The sequence below is a fragment of the Trichomycterus rosablanca genome, chromosome 7 (genome assembly GCF_030014385.1).
Source record: "Trichomycterus rosablanca isolate fTriRos1 chromosome 7, fTriRos1.hap1, whole genome shotgun sequence".
Classification (NCBI taxonomy): Eukaryota; Metazoa; Chordata; class Actinopteri; order Siluriformes; family Trichomycteridae; genus Trichomycterus; species Trichomycterus rosablanca.
This window is the reverse complement of record NC_085994.1, coordinates 6,440,946-6,462,991: the sequence shown is the minus strand read 5'-3', so window position 1 is coordinate 6,462,991 and position 22,046 is coordinate 6,440,946. Positions and strand designations below refer to the sequence as shown.

The 22,046-nt window shown below is 39.6% G+C and overlaps 1 protein-coding gene across 2 annotated transcripts; it reads right to left on the bottom strand.

Moving 5' to 3' along the window:
• Window positions 1–24: 24 nt before the first annotated feature.
• Window positions 25–20,549, bottom strand: hsd17b4 (hydroxysteroid (17-beta) dehydrogenase 4). Of its 2 annotated transcripts, XR_010013340.1 has the most exons (25): window positions 20,469–20,549; window positions 15,777–15,830; window positions 15,576–15,683; window positions 15,341–15,400; window positions 14,246–14,267; window positions 14,104–14,150; window positions 13,918–14,002; window positions 13,644–13,831; window positions 12,644–12,735; window positions 12,506–12,530; window positions 12,278–12,406; window positions 11,290–11,399; window positions 10,116–10,352; window positions 9,909–9,960; window positions 9,757–9,828; window positions 8,529–8,632; window positions 7,670–7,735; window positions 6,725–6,794; window positions 6,493–6,599; window positions 5,346–5,432; window positions 5,157–5,246; window positions 4,942–5,080; window positions 3,018–3,145; window positions 2,676–2,895; window positions 25–2,528 (listed from the first exon to the last, which is right to left on the bottom strand). XR_010013340.1 is itself a non-coding variant. In XM_062998908.1 (24 exons), exons 1-24 carry the CDS (start codon window positions 20,524–20,526, stop codon window positions 2,806–2,808), a joined length of 2,220 nt encoding a protein of 739 aa, XP_062854978.1. In that variant the 5' UTR covers window positions 20,527–20,549; the 3' UTR covers window positions 25–2,805. The 2 variants fall into 2 exon arrangements, 1 of the variants encoding a protein (XP_062854978.1); XM_062998908.1 differs by having other exon boundaries at window positions 25–2,895.
• Window positions 20,550–22,046: the final 1,497 nt, after the last annotated feature.

The window sequence follows — 22,046 nt, the reverse complement described above, 5'->3', positions numbered from 1 at the left end:
AGGAGGTTAAAGGAATTCAGCGAGTTTTCTTTGAGGTATTACGCAAGTGAGATTTATTAGAAATGAACATCACATGTTAAACATATGCAGTAATTGAAAGTTACAATCATCACATTTTCCTTACTAGTTATTATTAATCATTAATGTTTAGATGTGTGTGTGTGTGTGTGTCTGTTTATACACCGATAAGGCTTAACATTATGACCACCTTCCTAATATTGTGTTGGTCCCCCTTTTGCTGCCAAAACAGCCCTGCAACTGTGATTCACTGTGTATTCTGACACCTTTCTATCAGAACCAGCTTTAACTGTTGGATCAGACCACACAGGCCAGCTTTCGCTCCCCACGTGCATCATTGACCCTGTCGCCGGTTTACCAGTTCCTTCCTTGGACTACTTTTGATAGATACTGACCACTGCAGAACGGGAACACCCCACAAGAGCTGCAGTTTTGGAGATGCTCTGACCCAGTCGTCTAGCCATCACGATTTGGCCCTTGTCAAACTCGCTTGTCCATTTTTCCTACTTCTAACACATCAACTTTGAGGATAAAATGTTCACTTGCTGCCTAATATATCCCACCCACTAACAAGTGCCGTGATGAGATAATCTTGTTCATAATTTTATGCCTGGTCGGTGTATATACACAAAAGTGCCTTGATGAATAATTATTATTGAATCACATTCCAACTGCATGATACCTGTCTGAGTAAAACCTGCTCAAACTGATGTTGAATACCAAGGTAAAAAAGTATATACATACAGAGGGGGTCAAATAAAAGTTCGATGTAACATCAACGGATGAATATGTCATATTTGAACATCATCCTACATGTTCAATTAAACTTTGGAAAAAGTCCAGACATCTACTAAAGTGTTTGTACATTTTTGGCCCCCTGTGTATAGTATAACAAAAGATAGCAGGCCAAAATGGGTTGCATCGAAAAATATTTAATAGGTAAATAAACTTGTAGGCAAACGCCCTCTTGTGGAGGCTTTGTTACATTTTGTAAACCACAGTGGGACCAAATTGTACAGAGAGAAATTAAAAAGTTTGAAAAACCCTGTGGTAAAACACACTAGCCCACTACCACAGAAACCTATATTCATACATCCTGGGTTCATACATCAGTAGTGTTAGTGGCCGGTCGGGTGATAATGTCTACACAGACATGTTCTTTTCGGTTCTTGGCCAAACAGCCTAGCCATTGTTAAACTAGCTGTTTTAAAAAACTGTGCCAAATGAGGCATGCAGTCCAGAATGAGCTGCTGTGACCCCTAAATACAAGAGCAGCCAAAAGAACAAAAAGTTGCTACAAAACTAGTTAACATCTGCCTGTCTTAGGCCGAGGCACATCTGGTAATGAGATTTACTGGTTTAGGTATTTTACAGTTCTTCTTGTGCACAAGAATGCACCTCCAAAAAAATCAAACATATCAGAAAATATGTGAGTGGTTCATGTTCACTCGAACATTGTAAATAACATCACTCAAACTTTTTCATAGACCAGTTTTAATTAACACACATGTACCGTTTGATCATATTTGCTTAAGAATTAACCTTGTTAACCGTATCAGATTTCTGCTTCATCAGTTCACAGGGATTTTGCCCCAGCAGCGAGTCTCCTAGCACGTTCACATTTCAAAGGTTATACTATGAACCGTAACATGAGCTCTAAACGCTCAAATAGTTTCATTTAAACTGAACACATTTATCATTTGAGTCGGATGTGGCTTTCACAGGCTCGGGGCTGGATGCACAGTGATGCTTACCACTGAAGAAGAGGATTTCAGGACATGTTTAATAAAGGTGTTAGGGTGGTGCATAAGTAAATTGTAAATTTGCTGCCACTTGTACAACCCTCGATCTGATCAAGGAGAGGCGGATCACCACACTCCCCCTCTGTCACATGTCCAATCTGAAGATGCTTCTCATCATCTGCCTGTGTTGGGTTCCCACACACAGCTGTATTCCATACGAAAAACGACCATAAGTTCCGCCCCCCAACTTGCAAAGGTGCCTGGACCAGTCCCGGTGATCGTGTATCTAAGCAGCAGGGGCAAGAATCCCCATCTGACCTTCCCTCCTTTAAACACGGCCAGGTGTGTTTGTGTTTGTGTGGACACCCTCTGCTGAGATTTGAACTCTCTACAGTGGTGTCCTAGCACAGCGTTCCTCAACCTTTTTTGCACCACGGACCCGTTTCATATAAGATATAATTTCACGGACTGGCGGGGGCGGAGGGATTTAAAATAGAATAACAATACTACTCACAAATGAGTTTCGCTGCAATGAGACACTTCTCCCACCTAGGGGTGATTTGGGACAATAACACCCGTAAAAAAAGTAGTTTTCATCGCAGATGTAGTGATTTCTAATTATTTATTTTTTCTGTGCAGCCCGGTGGTTGGGGACCACTGTCCTAGCACATTAGACCGCTGTGCTGCCCAGCCGTCCCTCACTACCCACTTTTGAATAGATGCCCTCAAGACACTCTGTACAGGTTCATGTCTGGCTGCAGTGTAGATCTGAACGAGCAGAAATATGATTAAAAAAAATAGCTTATTTTGTAGTAAATTTGAACATTAATTACATAATTAGCACAAATTCTAATATTTCTTTCCTTATTATTCACACATTGTCATTAGCAGAGTTAAACATACTGATTCTGTTACCATTACTGGTGCCGGTCACTGTGCACCAAACGTTTCTCATTGTTGGACACGGATTTCAGAAATGATCATGTGATTCCCTCTGTCCAAAAAAGGTCTGCGTTCACTCCAAGATGCCGAAAGGTTTGGAGACTCACAGCTTGGCGTGATCCTTCAGTATCGTCTCCAGCTTCTGGCTCAGCATGATATTGCCTCTGACTTTAAGTTTGCCAGCGAAAAATGCCTACAGGGGAAACACAACACCATTCATCTCCGAACAGCAGCACAGACGTGGTAAATTCATCACAATGTTCAGACAGCTGTACGATTTCAACTCGAGCAGAACGTTTCAGATGATTGGAGTACCTTCTGAGGGTTGAGCTTGCCCGTCACCACATCCATGAAGTCTTCATCCGACACGGTGAACGTCACATCAGCTTTGCCACTGTGTGGCCCCTTATGAAGGGCACCTTTTTCAGTCTTCAGGTCGATGGCTGAAAAGTAATAGATTGCTTATAAATGGAATCATCCTTCATGAACACAAAACCAAGAGTACAAGTTCACACACCAATTTTAAACCATTCGGCACATTTTCACCAAAAATAAATAGATTCTGAAGATAGAATAGATAGAAGCAGAGAATAATAGAGGGACAGGGCCTCAAAGGAGGTCTCGAATATTCTGTAATAACTCTCGAAACAATATGCAATGTGTTCCTCAGTCCATGGAGCTTCAAACAAGCTGGAATGCGTCGGGGGGATGAGGTAGGCGCCGGACTTCCAACATCGCATGTAACGCAATTGATTACAAGTCAAGGTATGCAGCGTGTTTATGGTTCAGATTGCTTCAGAGTTACAACAGAATACTCAGGGCCTCTTTCGAGTGAATCTCACTATAGTTTTTCCAGCAAGAACTGTGATGACATCCCTGAGCATTTTGTCCATTATTTTTTACAGGACCCAGGCCACACAAATAATGCATCTTACTGTCTGTGTACAATCTGGTTCCACTGTGGTTTACAAGATGTAACAGAAAGGGGCGTTAACGCACAAGTATATTTACTTATTATTAGGGCGGTTAAAATTTTAATTACGATTAAAAAAAAATAATCGAGAATAAAATATTTAATCAAACAATGTTTTATTGGGCTGTTTGTGCCACTTGAAACATGTGTCACTGTGGTAATTTGTGCTGCTTTAACACAGCATTATTGTGTTTATACTGTATAACGATAACTCCGGTCTTTTTCCAGTTTGCGGTCATGAGTTACAAATTAGAGCTGCTGCTGCTACATACTGTGAAATATAGGGTATTTTCAATAATCATTTTTGTTTTCAAAAAGCGTGAGAAATCATCACTAGACAAAATTACAGTTATTAATTTACGCTTTATTATCATCTTTGGTCAAAGCCGCATTTGTCTCGTTGGGCGTCTGCGTGCACGGATACACATTACAGGCTAACTGAGCTCAGACTCAGTCTAACTTTATTTCAGAGGAATTTGGATGGAAGCCTATGGACTGTACATGTTGTGGGAACATCACAAACACTGGTGTTAAATGGATCGCAATGGACTGTAGACGCTTTAACATAGTTAACGATGTGGGTCTACGTGACGTTATACGTGTTGCATCTAGAAATGGTTCATATTAGTACATATTAGTACCCTGAGCGCAGTTTCCAGTGGCAGGGTTACGAACAGGATACAGATAAGACTTGTCATTTTAAATAACTGTCTGAAGGATGGGTAGCTGTTAACAACTCTATATAGGCATTGGGTGGCTTTCTAAAAACAATTTAGTTTAATAATTTAATGTAATAATTTTATCATATTTTTATAAATTTTTTATTGGTAAACATGTTCTTGCAATAAAAATGTGCATAACTGTTCAAATTGTGCTTCGTTATTTTTGCAGTCGATTAATCATGAATAATTTGGTTCCTTAATCGTAATTAATCTCAGTTAAAAAAATTTAATCGTGTGACAGCCCTACTTATTATTATTTTTCTCTGCGACCCATTTTTTTCGGCTCACGACCCACCTGTTGTAGAGGAAAGTAGTTGACCCATGCTTGCTTTTTGGCTAAAAACAAACGTCTAGTACAGGAAATCTACATGCTCCACCAGGCTGTTACTACCGTTTACTTTAGTTGTGCCACCTTGGTTGCAATAAAAACTGGTGCAAATAGGGACCTGTTCTCTGCAAAGCTTTCAATTTCCTAGAAGCCTGAATGGAACCAGTTTAAGATCCCAAATTGTTTTAAGTAAAGACACAGAGCTTGTTGACTTACTCCACTGTGCAGCCGTGTTTCCCTCTTTGGTAATTTCCCATCCAAAAATGGCATTAACCTTTTTCACAAGTTCAGCCCCCAGATCTTTGATCCGACGTCCTATCTCGGCAAACACCAGGTCGCTCTGCAGTCCTCCACTCTGTAAAATTAGACATTCATGGTTATATAAACATGAACTGTTATTGCTTATTATTTTATTTGAATATTAACTGGACCTGTGGATGAGCAGTGCTGGCCGAAGCATCTGGGGCGGCGTGTAAATCTACATAAGCTCCAGATAACACGACAGCTCCCGTCTCCTTCACCTAGAAAGCCATAGTGAATCAGTTAATGCGCTGGACTGATGGAATGACAGAAAAGGGACAAACTACTAGTCAGGATTAAATTCTGAATTAAGTGTTTACTTTGCATTGGAGGTGGATTCTGCTTCCCTCTTTCCACATCTCAGTCTGAAGAGACTGTCCGGGTAGCACTGGCTTCACAAAGCGCACCTTGCCGAAAAAGGATGGAGAAAGGCTTTACTCTAATAGTTACCAATAACAATACCAATAAAATCAATACCACAGCCAAAGCTAAAATGGCATTTAGCACAACAATAAGATCACATAATTTATATACTATGTTAAGAAACCCATGTTAATTGTGTATTTAACCATGGCATATAGCTTGAACGCAAGATTGCAGCTGTGTGTTTTTGCATGCTCTCAAAAATGGGTGTTATGCAAGTGTGAATACAGTACACTTCTTGTGGAAGCGTAGCAAGGTAACATTTGGATCATTTGAAGCCTGGTCAGGGTTTCTGTGGATCCGATTTCATTGGATGCACTGGGCACATCTCCTATTCACCTCACTTGCATGTTTTTGGACTGTGGGAGGAAACCGGAGCTCCCGAAGGAAATCCACGCAGAAACGGGGAGAACATGCAAACTCAACACAGAAAGGACCCAGACCGCTCCCCACCTGGGGATCGAACCCAGGACCTTCTTGCTGTGAGGCAACAGTGCTGGCACCGAGCCGGCACAATGAAGTAACAAACCCTAGACAGGATGCCAATCAACTGCGGGGCCAAACAAATGACATCACTTTTCTACAGTCACCTTCCAGATCAATAATACCATCAAATGTTTTTGGTTGAGCACGTAGCCACTGATGCAGTGCTGCTTTCACATCATCACATGAAAATCTTCTTCCTCTTAAAGCTTCTTTGAGCGTCCAAAAAGGTGGAAATCAGATGGTGCTAAATCCGGACTATAAGCTTCTCTCAGTCTCTTAGACATGACCGATTACTACTCCTCCCACCCTCACCGTTTCTAACCAAAACATAAAAGTGTGGAAACTTTTTGAAGATCCCTTGTAGATGCCTGATTGCTGGAGATTTGAAGCCTGGATCCCAGCTGTAGTGTGCTAGTGTAATTTACCACTGTGCCATCTGAGAGTGTGTATAATAATAATAAACATGCCGACTCTAAAGAGGACTGTAGTGGTGCTGCACTGAATAAATATGCTCTACAGATTTATGAAGGGTCGAGACTCCACATGTAGCAGGCTTACCTTAATGGACTTGAATTTGGAAACATCATTGCCAGCGTACTGGCTCAGGACGTGACGTGCAGCAAACCCGAAAGAGCACAGACCATGCAGGATGGGGGTTTTAAATCCTAGGGATTTAGAAATGAAGCAGCTTTTGAACCAGTGCTAGAAACATTTCTTGTACAAGATATTATTAGTGGAATTGATTTTAAAATGGCCTTTCGTTTTCAAAACAGTCATTTGTATTCCTCACCTCCCATTGCTGCGAAGCTTAGATCTATGTGAAGAGGGTTCCAATCACCACTCAGCCTGTACAAAGCAGCCTAAATATAAAAGGCCAAACATTTTTTCATTTCACTGAGTGCATTTCAATGTTAGAATGATCTGATAACAGCAAAAAAATGAATTTAGGCTATAATTCAACAGGCTTTAGTAATCTGATCATGGAAGAAGTTTACATATTCTGTAAACTCAATCATGATGAACTTAAGACGACAAATAATACATGAATGATCAGTTAATAATATCTTTATGCTGATGAATTACTCATTCATAGTGCTATCCTATAGGTTCTCCTCATTTTACACTGACGACTAAGGCTGCATCCATAATAACATACTATTATATTAATATATCCAACATACCATCCAAATTATCCTTCAAGTAAACCAAGGATAATATGACCGGTTGAGTCTGGTTCCTCTCATGGTTTCTTCCTTGTAATTTTAAACGGTTGCTCTCAGCTTGGTCATCAGGGGTGTTTGGCTCATCTAGTAGTTTGTCTCACATCTTTACAAATCCCATTACCAATGTCCACTAACTAAAGTGCTTTAGTGATTGTATGTGGTTTGGGACACAGCCTGAGGTAAGTAATTTTCTCTATACTGCCCTTCCACATACACACAAATGTAGAAGCTACCACCTGCTAACTCGATTACTTGTGAACTATCAAAGTGATACAGATTTCTTGCAATCTGATTTAAAATAATGAATTTATAGGGTGCCACTGAATACATATTGTTAATTTTATAAAGATTGGGCGAACGCTACGACCCTAGGAACACATTTTTGTTTAAAAAAAAGAGTATTATATAAAAGCATCATCCTTTGTACCTATATATTTTTATCTGTATATTTATATCACCTTATCCGCTACTGTATTTTTGGAAATATGGAAATGTCCACATTTGGCTCCTACCTGATCCCTGTTGGTTTCCTCAACGATCACGGCATCAGGAGCTCTGTCTGGAGGTGGAACTGTCGCCTTCGGAAAAAGAATATTAAAAGCATTTCCATTAATAAACAAATTGGCATACACATATCAATGTTGTTTGTTGGTATTTTAATGTTATATCATACACTTGTTCTTTAGGTTACACTCATTACAGGACAGGTAGTTACAGATTACACATGATTTAACAGTTCAAGTTAATGTCAAACACCAACACGGACGATTTTGTATCTTCAGTTCACCTAACTTACACGTCTGTGAACTGTGGGAGGAAACCCACACAGACACGGGGAGAACATGCAAACTCCACACAGAAAGGACCCAGATCAGTCCACCAGGGAATCGAACCCAGGACCTTCTTGCTGTGAAGTGACAGTGCTACCCACTGAGCCACCAACACATAACATAGATGCAAGAAATATTACATTTTACATTTTTAACATTTAACAGACGCCTTTATCCAAAGTGACTTACAGTAGTTACAGTATACTGTCTGAGGTACTGAGCATTAAGGACCTTGCTCAAGGGCCCAATAGCAGCAACCTGGTAGTGGTGGGACTTGAACCTGTGATCTTCTGATTACTAGTCCATTACTAGTTTTCATTAATTACTCATTAATTCTGAAAAATGATTGATGGGTGCTTGGATGAAATGTGCTAGCCCACTACTGCTGAGATCCAGGGTTTGAATCCCAGCATTGCTATCAGTTGTCTATACAGGCATGATTGGCAGAACTTATTTGGCATAAGCCCTGCAATGGATTTGCACCCTGTCCAGGGTATTCCTGACCTGCGGCTAGTGTTTCAGAAACTGCAGTGTGTCTTACCACAGCTTTATCTGATGCTCTCTTTCCTCCAAAACCTCCAGAACCAACAATGAACAGAGAGAACTGATTGTAGCACAGCAGCTCTTGGTTGTTGTACGTATGAACTGCAGACATGAAATGTGTACATCATTAGTCATACATTGATCATGCTCACAGAACACTAGTCATCTAAACTGACCAATCACACACATTGAAATCTAAAATGATTAACCAAAACATTAAGACCATGCCATAAAAACATGCATGACATTGCCCATTTTGTAATACACAAGCTAAATAAGGACCAAATTCTTATGGCCAGATGGGTTGATCTCCAAAACAGCAAGCGGTGCTCACAGGCAGCAGTGGTCTGGTATGGACGAGCCATGGACCTCCGGCATGTCAATGGGCAGCCAAGGCTCATCGATACCAGAGACTTTGAAGGCTCAGGCTTTTGGTTCAAACCAAAGGAGTGAATACTGTGGCTCAAACTGTGATATGGTGAATGTGTCACAAGACCGTTCATAAAACCATTCAGTGTATAGGGCTGAGGCTGAGGAATTACACTAACTCTTGTCTACTGTCAAAAGCACCTACAACAGGCCCACAGGCATCGAAACTGGACCTCCGAGCAATTGAAAAAAGACTGACTGGGGCACCCAGGTGGCACAGCGGGATATTCCGCTAGCACACCAGCACAGATTCTAAACCACTTGGTTCGAATCTCAGCTCTGCTACCGGTCGGCTGGGCGCCATCTATCGGGCAGTGCCTGCAGCAGACAAAATTAGCCATCGAGTCTGCTGTGTGAGAAAAGACCGGACTAAACAGGGGACGGGGTCTTCAAACATTGTGCGAGGACCATGGTTAGCAGCACAAGGCGCCTGTGCAGAAGTGGAGGAGCCTCATATGCAAATCCACCTAGGCATGGGCGAAAAAGAAGGGGTCAAGGGACTGCACGTGCGCCGGAGGGGGCATGGAGCAGGCGAATATACCCTCCTCGAACGCAGTCGGAAAATTGGCTACACTAAATCGGGAGAAAATGTATAAATAAATAGATCATGTGGGATCATGTTGGACATCTGTGCACTGTTTACTAGCAGAGACGGCACCAGTACCTCGTAACATACAGAGGTCCTGTGGAGTCTATGTCTCAGTGGGTCAAAGCATCGTAGGTGGGTGGTTTTAATGTAATGGCTGATCTGTATATAATACCAATGAATTAATCCTTTGAAAATGTATAACATTTACCGTCCAAGAGTATGACTGCACCAGACCCTTTGTCGAGGATATCGGCTATAGATGCCTTCGAGGTCAGTGTACCTAGACAGCGAACATTCATTTCAATATCACCCGAAAGTAAAATCATGCTATTATTCATATCTTTGGCAAAGTAGGCATACCTGAAGTGGGAAAAGGTTTATACAGCTCCAAGTACTGCTCTCCATGCAGGAGCTACAACAGAATGTCCAGTAAACGTTGGTTCAAAGATTAAAGATCAACAAACACTAAACAATAGAAACAGATCAAACAAAAGCCTTGATAAGTGAGAGTAGAAATGTTAATACAAATACAAATCCCCTAGCTAAAATTTTTAATCAGTTGCTCACCCTGGTGAGGTCAAAATTGATGCCTGAAACAGAGCTCAGCCCTCCGTCCAGCATGGATGATTGCGCTGGGATAACGCCGAATGTGGGCAGGCAGCTGAACTCTTCATGGCCTTCATAGAGGAACTTAAGATGGTCAGCTTGCTTGGTGGACATGCCCACTCCTAGTGCATACAGGATGCTGTGCATGTGGGTGTAGCTGTAGGTCATCTCGCCAAGCTCCTTCCCCACAGCTTCTGCCTGCAGAAGTAAGTATAAAAACATCTCAGTGACTATGAGAAATCAATCTTCAGTTTAAGTCCATGTATAAGCATTCACTTTTTGGACCTTCTTACATTTACGTATATTGTCCTACATTTACTTGAACTGACTTAAGGGATTGAATACGTTTCAGCTTTTTGTTTGTACTTGGTTGTAAGACTTGTAACTGTTGGCTGGCAATACCAGCTTTAAGTGGGCACAAGGCACACGGAAACACATGGGCAGGGCAGACATACACACACACATTTAAGGACAATTGTAGTATCTCCAATTTTCCTGACTGCACATCTTTGGGCTGTGGGAGGAAACCAGACACAAGGAGAACATGCAAACTGCACACAAAAAGGAACCGGACCGCTCCACCTGGGAATCGAACCCAGGCCCTTCTTGCTGTATGGCGACAGTGCTACCCACCGAGCCACCGTGCCGCCCGGCTGCAATTACAGCTAAAAGATTGAGTCCCTAAATGGCTGTGCATGTCTGGATCTTAAGATTTTTTCCAAATAGTTTTTACCATGCTTTATCCTGGTCGGGTCATGGTGGGTCTGGTTTCCTTGAAATAACTGGGCTCGATGTTGTAACACACCACAGACAAATCAATCATGTAAGTATGTAGATGCCCGATGGCACTGCAGGAAATTCGACCCTGGATCCCAGCAGTAGTGGACAAGCAGAATGTACTGCCATGCCACCTGAATGGCCGCAATCAAATGTTTACTTTCCAAACTATGCTTTGATTTTTGTCCATCTTGCTATAATGAGCTATTTTGTAAAGATCAGGGATAGAAAATCACTATTCAATGCACAGTGCACCATCTCTTGGTGAAGGGACTGAAATAGGGGTAGGAAGGTCAGCACAGACATGTGACTATACAGTAAAATAACCAGCATTTAGAGCAGTACAAGCAATACTCACAGGGTTGATGCCTGATGTTGCTGAGATCGAGCTGCTGGTTAGATTGGCTTTGATGCCCTCCTCCTCAGCGTCAACTTTTGACAGCACTTCCACCAGCGACTGCATCGACTCTGAACAGGAGAGCACAAAGGGACAGGATCTTAATTAGCTAGTCCATAGTGCTGATTAGAAGAGAGAGCAACATGATCTACTTTATACAACACAGAGGACAAGGACGATACAGCCATGCTAATAAGCCTGTTTGTAACTCTGCCGCTTCTATACAGAGCCCCCCGGGGGTCAGCTTCATTAACTGATAGACAGCAAGAAGAGGCAGTATTCTTCAGCATCTTAATTTTCTCAGTTTTAACATGTATTAACGTCATGTCAGCTACTATGGCTATTATCATGACTGGATAGTAGATTTCTTCAAACATCAAAGATGTAGATTTGCTTTTCTTTTTTACTTGTGTGTGTAAAGGACGTGAATAGAGGACGTGTTTGATAGAAGTCTTTGATCCGGGGGGGGGGGCAAAGTGGGGCTGGTCTCCTTTTAGCAGGTAGGTATGGGTCAGTTTGGTGTGTTCTATGCAGCAAGCATCTTGTGTAGATAATTTGTTCCCATCGTTTTTGGGGTATTGAGCTCTATCTGTTTTTATGATAATGTGGATCTCCTAGAGTTTGTTGGTGGTATAAGTTTCCGATTCTTTTTGCCAAGTTGCTGTGGTGTATGCTTTTAGAATTGGTCTGAGATTGGATGGTGGGTAGGGGTGTTGGATCGGGGATGTTACTGGTGCTAGCCCACCATACTATCAGGGAGTTGGGGATTGCCATAGCCATGCAATGTATCAGCACCCTGCCCAGGTTATTTCTGCCTTGCACCCAGTGGAATATTCTTTAAATATTGTACACATGGCTTGGAAACTTACAGGTCAAACCCAGGAGGACACAAAAGCAACACGTATAAAATATAAAGTTGGTGGGACTTAACCCACTTCAGTATATTTACCTTGAATGCTTGCTGGCTTGGTGGCATTGGTGAAGTCACAGATCTGGTCCCACTTGTCCCGTACCTGTTCTGGGGTCATCATCTGGTTCTTATTGCGGACAATACTGCCCAGGGTTCTCTCCCATCGCACTGCAAACCCACATTTAATTAAAGGTCATTTGAGGTCCCTTTGTCCCCCCGATATCGCTTTACTATTTCTAAATAAAACTCAAAATAAAAATTGCTTACATTTGCTAATCCAGCCAGCGCCAACCTGAAGAGAACAACATTAAGACAACTGAAGCTGGCTGAACAACTGTGATGCATACAAACGATGTGATATACTCATTTAAATAATTGAATTTAATTCAATTTAGAATCACATACCTCAAAAAGTCCCCCGTTCTCTTGGCACTCTTCATGGCACAGCCAGAGAACGAGAGGAGCAACAAACTCTGCTTTCAAGGACTCCACAAGATCTGATCAGGAAACAGATTCCACATATTACCAAAAATTTGGAAAAGTATAAGCAACTCCAAAAGTATTTGAACACCCTTTCTAGTTACTAAGTTCAGGTGTTTCAGCCTCAGACATTTCCAATATGTGTATAAAATCCATTATATAAAAATAATATCCCTTCAGGGGATTTTTGTCAAAAGTGCAGGGAAAGCCCATTCCTGTTCCAGCACGATTGTGTACCAGTGCACAATGATGATGTTCAGGATCCTTGACCTTAAGCCCATGAAACTCCTTTGGGATAAACTGGATAAATGTGTGATCCAGGCTTTCTCATTTAACTTTAGAACCTGACCTAACAAATGCACAGCACTAAAGGAGACTCCCACCCATCACACCCACACATAATAAGAAGAAGAACTCCAATTGCATGTTTATTCTTTTCGCTAATTATAACTTTTAGTTTAAAATATTTTTTAACTCATTTCAATTATTCTACAGGTCACCAAGGGATGGAGGTCCCTGTTGAGTCTGGTTCCTATCAATGTTTCTTCCCATAATTGTAAGAGAGTTTTTCATTGCCACTGTTGACCTTGGTTTGCTCAACAGGGGTTTCTGGTCTGTCGGTCCTGAATGCTATAAAGTAGCTTTGAGACAATGTCCATTGTAAAAAAAAAGTGCTATATAAACAAAACTGAGCACTCGGGGTGGGTAGGTGTAAATAAATAAGTATTGTTTAATGTTTCATAACAAATTATAATATGTATAATATATTCATTGTCATATATTCACATGTTAAGCACACATTATTTTTTTTCATTAGCTTAGTTACTTGTTGACCTTAGTTTCATAGTTTAAGATGTTGTAGAGTGGCTACATTGTAAGCTGCAGTGTTCAGAATGATTTGACAGTTCTAACTTTGAGTTCTAACCTGGTGGCATGACGGTCTCAGTAAGACGTGAACCTGCTGTGGGAGCTATGGTGTTGCAATGGACGTTGTACTTTTTGCCTTCGATGGCCAAAGTGTTAGCCAGGCCCAGGAGCCCCAGCTTGGCAGCGCTGTAGTTTGCCTGACCAAAATTGCCATAAATTCCAGCAGCTGATGACGTCATGATGATCCTGAACAAAAACAAATCACCAATAGACCACTATTTCTTCTTTTTAATAATGAATATGATATTTAATTATTAAGGCATGAACATTACCTCCCAAACTTTTGATTTTTCATGTGATTCCATGCTGCCCTGGTGACCATAAATGACCCCCTCAGATGAACTCTATGAATGAGATCTAAAGATAAAAAATTAACATCCATCAACCGAGTGCTGCCTGACCAAGCGAAGTCAGATATATAACGGGACTCTAAGTTTTCTATATTTATTATTACATACCCCAGTCCAGATCACTGGTTCTAACAAAAGATCGATCACGCAGAATCCTTTGGAGAGACACACAAATATGTAAATTATAACTGCTTTGCAAAAAGAAAATGTGGAAAAGATTTTGTACAAAAGTAAAATAATTATAACTTACCCAGCATTGTTAATCACAATATCTGAGGAAAAACACAGTATATAAATATACAGCATGTAAAAGCTACCAATACCAACAATATTGTTATTATTGTGATTGTCCCAACAGTTATTTTCATAAAGCTTACAATGAGGTTTCACTTCATTCAAGTCTCACTTTACTTAGAAGTCACAAGGAATAAAAAAAAAGGTTTTAAAGACAAGCACTGAACACCTGTTAAGCACTTTGTATTGTGACATTGCTCTTAAGATAATTAAAATAGCTCTATATTACAAAATTATTGCACCACCAGTTGTGCCACTGATATATCATGTGTTAAGACAAAGCTCATAAATGTCGAGTCACTTTTTTATTTATGGCATTTAATAGACACCTTTATCCATAGAGACTAACAATGATGCAATTGAGATTTAAGTGCCTTACTCAACAGTGACAACTTTGTGTTTGTGGGGCTTGAACCAGAAACCTTCCGATTACTAGTAGATATTGTATCTTAGCCACTAAGCTACCGCTACACTTCTGGAGTACTATAGGATATTTTATTTCTATATGACTTTTTTTATTAAATAAAAACAACTTTGTCTTACTAAGCTAAAAAGCTATGACATACATAAACCATTCTTTAGTTGTTTAGTTTAGTTGGGACCCCTGAGTAAGGTCCTTAACCTTCAATTGCTTGCATGGTATTTATTCATAACTGTAAGTCATTTTGATTAAAGGTGTCGGCTAAATACCATAAATGTAAATGTAGTTGTAGCATATGAAGCTAGGAAAAAACTAAGAATAAGCACTAGCTGGTCAAACGGTTGCCAGAATTTAAAAAATTTGGAGAAAAAAAAATCAATCCATCACCAGCTTAGTGGTCTGTGTTTGGTTTTCTTACTAATGTATAGAAAGAGTGTTTAATATTTGCAGGTGAGAAGAATATGGCACACAGTGAAAAGAAAAGCATTTACGAAACCTTTTGCAATGTCTCACAATAAAATCAGGCATTAAGTAAATAGCAATTTAACAGACATAATATAGAAAGAGTTGCTTGTGTATTAGTATTCTACCCTAAAGCTAAATGAATGATAATGTTTTATGTTTAAGCACCTATTCGTCCAAATGCATCCAAAGCGGACTGGATCAGCTTTTCACCATCTTCTACTGAATCTGTAAATACAAAAATACATGTCAAAACATTTTACAAATGTAAATTAGATTGGAATTACATTTTACTAAATCAAGACAATGCTTTTCCTTTTAAAATGTCAATAATCTTATTAGCATGAAGAAAATAACTACTAAATTGAAGTATGTGATGATGCACAGAGCTCAAAGTACCAACCGTAATTTGCCACAGCTTTGCCACCTATAGCTTTTATCTCCTTTACCACATTATCAGCGGCTGCCGAGCTCTTCCCGCCTCCTTTTATATCTCCTCCAAGGTCATTCACTAAATACAGCACAGATTATAGACAGACAAATACCCATGCCAACATGATCTGGCTTTAATATAACTGAGCAAAATCCTTTAAACACGACCTACCAATAACAGAAGCTCCTCTCTCAGCAAAGGCCAAAGCATATTCTCTTCCCAGGCCTGAAAAGAAAATATCATTACTTTTTATCCGATTGTGTAATTAGTGCTGGGGATTTAATATCAAGTGCACAATAAAAATTAAATAGTCATGACTAAAATGAAATGCTCAGCTGAACTGTCAGTAATGAATTGTTTTATTTAATATTTGAGCTTTACTATTAACAGTGTTACTAGAAAAAGACCTTTATCACTAGATAATGATTACAATCACCCTTTGCTCTGTACACATAGTTGGATCTGCTGCAACCTTTGACATTTAGAAGATCTAAACTTTCCGCTTTGTATAAAAGGTCCTCTGTATTTTGGCCATTTGATCATTTATTTCCTACAGGAATTTACATTTTCAGCATTTAGCAGACACCTTTATCCAAAGTGACTTACAATTAAGACTGTACACACTGTAAGCAATTAAGGGCCTTGCTCAAGGGCCTAACAGTGGCAAGCTGGCAGATGTGGGGCTTGAACCAGCAACCTTCCAATTACTAGTCCTGTACCTTAACTGGTGAGCTACCCCGGCCCTATAGGATCTCAAGTTAGCGTCCTCAATCTAGGGATACGGAGGCCACTAAGCTTTTATAGGAAATACAAACTGACGTTTAAAGACATGTCAATGCAGTTACCTCATACTTAAATTAAAGGTTTGGACACTTTACAGATCCAGTACTTGGTAAATCCTCCTTTTATAAACATCACAAGTCTTTTAATGTAGTTTATGAATTTTTAACTACACTTCTGGGTTTGGGCTTTTCTTTGGCCTTCTTATATACACACTTCATGTTTTAGCTCTGCCTACAGTTTTCAACAATGTTCAAGTTACTGGCCTGTGAGGGCCATTCCAAAGGCTTAAGTTTTCTCAGGTAGGTAAAGTGGATATTACAGTGTGTTTTGGATCGCTGTCCTATTGTAGAAGCCTTTTTCTTTTTTTGATTCTCTTGACAAACTACCACGTCTGCTTCTTAAAAAGGCAAATATATATTAGAATAAATTATTGCATCTACCAGTGTAATGTTTTTAGTGTCACTGGATGCCACACAACAGCTGACAAGGTATGTTTTATAAAATGCTGCACCCTTCTCTTCCAAACATGCTTTATGTATTTTAATGTTTTAATAGTTCTTTTTTAAAAGTATTCAACTGTTTTAAAGAATCAGTTTTCTTTTGAGGTTTAAAGAGTTCACAAACTAGTTGCACATTGAAATTGGAATCAACTGACAGTTCTTAATGACAATTTGTGACCTGCTTATCCAAATCAATTAAGCCCCAAGGCTACCTTTGCTACCTTTCATACCGGCATACAATGCTATCAGATGGTCAAATTATCTCATATCGGGACAAAGCAATTTGGAAAAGTCAGTCCCCGACCCAGGAGCACTCGAAGATCTTGGCAGTATTTAACCACACAGCTGGAGCTTTGTAACTTTGGTATTCATCATTTTATTTTTTTTGTAATTTGTAACTTAACGAGGGCCTCAAGAAACAGCCTAACATGGCTTAGTGTGCTAAAGCCATGTGACTTAAAATGAGACTTTTTACATCATCGTTATACCCACTGTTAACTGTCACCGTAATACACAGCCTATTAATAAATAGACTTTGAGCACCAAAGCAACAATGTTAGGATCAATATACTTTAGGAGAAAAACTGTATAGAATGTATAGAAAAACATTTAGAATGTGTAACAAAGGGCCAGTTTATTATTGTGTTTATCCACCATTCATTTTGTCTGTGTTCTGATTCGAACTGTATTAATAATTAACCAGAGGACAGAATTCTGCTGTATTACATAAGAATTACTGATCCACAAGCCTCACAGTCACATAGACGATTTAAAAATCATTACATAAAGATGACCAAATCAAAGCATCAAATCAATTTTACCAGCTATTGGATGGATAGTTATTTTAGGGCAAATACAATTCAGAAAAATGGCAAACTAGACAAGTGAACTTTTTTTTTTTACAAGGGAAAGAACAAATCCAATAATGCATTGCAATCTCATCACTAAATTGGTGTCCTTACAACAAAAGGCTTTTTGATACGCTTTTGTGTTTGTAAGGTTTTCTTTGACAATGCTTTTAGCATGTCACACTCCTCACAGACAGTAACTGAGGGAAAGAATTAAAGCCAGGTTCTCAGGACCCTGGAGTTGAGCAGTGCACCGTTAGTTATCAAACTCTGCTAACTAGTAAATCATAACAGATCGGGTGTTGCAGTTCTGGGATGAAATACACAATGTGACGTTGATGTGACACAATCTTCCAGACGTTGGCAAAAACTACTCTTTTTTGGGAGCACTTGTAGCCAAGAAACTAGGGTACTAGACTAGTAATCAAAGCGAGGTTGCCAGGTTGCTACTGTTGGGTCCTTGAGCAAGGCCCTTAACCCTCAATTGTTTAGACTGTATACTGTCACAGCTGTAAGTCGCTTTGGATAAAAGCATCTGCTAAATGCTAAAAATGTACTCTTCCATGAACAGTATATTTGATTACATCAGTGTAGCTTTGTTCAGACTTGCATAAAATAATACATATGTTTATTTATTTATTAGGATTTTAATGTCATGTTTTACACAGTTTGGTTACATTCATGACAGAAACAGTAGTTACCAGTTACACAAGGTTCACAAGTTGAATGTCAAACACAGTCATGGACAATTTTGTATCTCCAATTCACCTGACTGCATGTCTTTGGACTGTGGGAGGAAACTGGAGCTATCGGAGGAAACCCACGCAGACACGGGGAGAACATGCAAACTCCACACAGAAAGGACCCGGATCGCCACACCTGGGGATCGAACCCAGGACCTTCTTGCTGTGAGGTGACGGTGCTACCCACTTAGCCACAATAGTTGTATGCATGTTTTGAACCCTGCAAATTATTTTTTAGAAAATCCACAATATTGTCACAGAAAATCATACGACTGGTACAAGACGCACGCCCCTCACAAGAGTAAGTACTTTTACATTTATAGCATTTAGCGCAAGAAGGTCCTGGGTTCGATCCCCAGGTGGGGCGGTCCGGGTCCTTTCTGTGTGGAGTTTGCATGTTCTCCCCGTGTCTGCGTGGGTTTCCTCCCACAGTCCAAAGACATGTAAGTGAGGTGAACTGGAGGTACAAAATTGTTCAACACCGTGTTCAAATTTTGCAATTAGATGTAACAGAGATCGAGTGATTTCTGTCTAAGCAACATGACCTAATTTGTTCAAATTTGTAACCCAAGTGTACTTCAATTAACATACATGAACTCAATTATAAGTTTATTAATAGATTTTAACTTACCCCATTGCGTTTACACAGGATATTCCCAGAGAGGTCTGATTTATGTTTTAAGTGTCAATCTCACAAAGGCACTTTTGTTCACTTTTTTTGGACTTTTTGGGAAAAGGTGCATATAGCTATACAAGAAATTCTTAATATAGAGTTCACACTATGCCCTAAGTTATACCTGCTCTGTGGCCAATTAGAAGCTACATTTGATTACAACGCTAGACAGGTATTCACCCTGTTGGTCTTTATTGCAAAAAAAAAAGTGTATTGTACTTGTTTGGTCTACTCCTCAGGTCCCATCACTAAATTTGTGGCTCTCTCAAATAGCGTCTTTTCTTCCTCTTCAGAAGTTAACCTTTGACTTACATCAGAGGACTGAGAAGTTCTGGAAAATATGGTCTCCTCTTTGGAATTATATTGGTAATCTTTCCTAATTAGGGTTTGATTATTTTACTTACTTGGGTTTTTCTTGTTCCCCTTTGATGTTTCTTTATAAATATATATATTGTACATTTTATTGTTGTCTATTATACTTTATGGCTGCATAATTATTTTTTACTTTAGCCTATTGAGGCTCTTTCTCCCCGTTCCCTCACCCGGAAATTGTATCTGCAAATGTGCATGTGTGTTATCTGACATGTGTCCTAATAAAAAGTTAATAACAACACTGTGTTGGATATAACCTTGTGAACTGATGAATCTTGTGTAATGAGTAACTACCGTTCCTGTCATGAATGTAACCAAAGTGTAAAACATGACGTTAAAACCCTAATAAACAAACAAACAAACGGTACTTAGCAGACACTTTTTGTACTGTGACAGTATAATGTCTAAGCAATCGAGGGTTAAGGGCCTTGCTCAGGGGTCCAACAGTGGCAACCTGTCAGTGATGGGGCTTGAACCAGCGACTTTTCGATTACTAGTCCAGTACCTTAACCACTAGACTACAACTGAACTGCCCTGCCTACTTTTAAATTGTAAGTAAACTTTTTCTGTACTTACAAACGAAAATGTGTGCATGCATATAGTTTATATGAGTTTATATTGAGTTTTGGAGTTATTGAGCTGTTTGTAACGCCCCCTAAAGATAAGAACAAGTCAAGTTTGTTAGCTAATGCTAGTTTGGTGCAAGCTAACAACTGTGCATACATACAAAGACTTAAACTAAATGTTATATTGTTTTTAGCTAATAAAATATATAAAACTCCTCCAGGTTTACACCAGTGCATCGTTACCTATCAAACTCTGCAGCCCTGCTGTTCAAGTGTCCAGTTCACATTGTGCACACAGCCAGCGCAGTAAGCTAACTCCAGCCTGTCGTTTATTAGCAGCTTATAAAATCTAAATCACAGCCACTGTGTTCTACTCACCTCCTCCAGCTCCTGTCACCAGAACCACTTTTCTAGCGAAGGATAAAGGACCGGACATGATGGAAACAGAACTACTTCTGCTGCTCTTACAGCTGAACTGACATTAAACACCCCTGACTCTTCACCTACTTCCTGCACTGGACTTCAGGACATCGCGTCATCCAGTTCAGCCAATCCGCTTTCTGTAAACGACTCCGAACCGATTAACAGTGATTGAATCCTCAATGACTCCCGACTCGACTCCCTCTGGCATGAAATGCTTTTCTATTGTGTACGTGTATTACAGTACAGTAGACCCTTGACGAATTTAATTGGTTCTGAAGGGCTGTTCTTAAGTCAAAATGTTCGTTAGTTAAACCTATTTTTCCCATAAGAAATAATGTAAATAGAATTAATCCGTGCCAGACCTTCCAAACCACCCCCTTACCTAACCTTTCTAATGTCTTAAATGGTCTTTTTTGTTATGAATACAAGTATATTTTCCCTTAAATCTTAAATTCTAGAATAAACATTACTGTAATAAACAATAATAAACAACAATACACAGTAGTACAGTACTGTACACAAAACACACATCACGTTTCAGTACAGTACGTGTGCTGCACCATACACCATAATAAATGTCCTTCTTTTTTTATAAAATGTATCTACCAGAAACAACAATAACTCTCATATTTCTCTATTATTTCCTTCTTTATTTCAATAGTGTTATATTTTGTAGGTGTAATTGCATGAAAGAAAGAATACTTTACTCAGAGAATTCCTTCTTCTCTCTCACTCACTGTTCCCTCTGTCTGATACACAGTGACAGCTACTGGCAGGAGTAATTATACAACACAACAAACAGTGATTTTTTTTTTCATTTTCTCACCACTGTGCTTCTTCTGCACATTCTTTGGGGACATTTTAATATTGAATTTTACAAAATATTTTTAAAAAACCACCGGAAAAACACCGTCCGCTGTCTGAATGTTCGCTCACTGTATATATATATATATATATATATATATATATATATATATATATATATATATATATATATATATATATATATATAGAGAGAGAGAGAGAGAGAGAGAGAGAGAGAGAGAGAGAGAGAGAGAGACGTTGGAGTCAACTTGTTCGTGACATCACGTGTTTTGCAAATTTCTGTTCGTAATCCGAAATTTGTTCGTACGTTAAGTTGAAAGAGATCGTTTGTAACCCGAAATGTTCGTATGGTAAACCGTTCGTAACTCAAGGGTCTACTGTACATTGCTTTTATAAATACCAGTGGCACTTCTTCATTTATAAGGTGGCATTTTGGAGGTGGGTGAGGAGGTGAGGAATCCACTGTTTCAATGATTGCTCTGAAAGCTTCTTTCTATGCTGTCTATAGAAGAATCGTATGCTTGCATATGTGGATTGTTACTGCGTTTGTAATGTTGTTGTTTGCAACAGCCGTGGCTCAACAAACCTTGCAGTATATAGTGTTTTAGTCTGTTCTAAACTGCCGACACGCCTCATTTCCCCTCTTCATCCTCCATCTGTTTTAGTTTATTTTTTTCACCGTATTGAGAAAACCTCTATTATCTGTTA

Bases quoted from the DNA above. Each gene is read 5' to 3' on its own strand.
- hsd17b4 (XM_062998908.1), bottom strand. From the start codon at position 20,526: ATGTCCGGTCCTTTATCCTTCGCTAGAAAAGTGGTTCTGGTGACAGGA. The intron at 15,831-20,468 runs GTGAGTAGAACA...TTTTCTTTTCAG, and splicing joins GGTGACAGGAGCTGGAGGAG to GCCTGGGAAGAGAATATGCT. The intron at 13,832-13,917 runs GTAATGTTCATG...GTTTTTGTTCAG, and splicing joins AAAAATCAAAAGTTTGGGAG to GATCATCATGACGTCATCAG.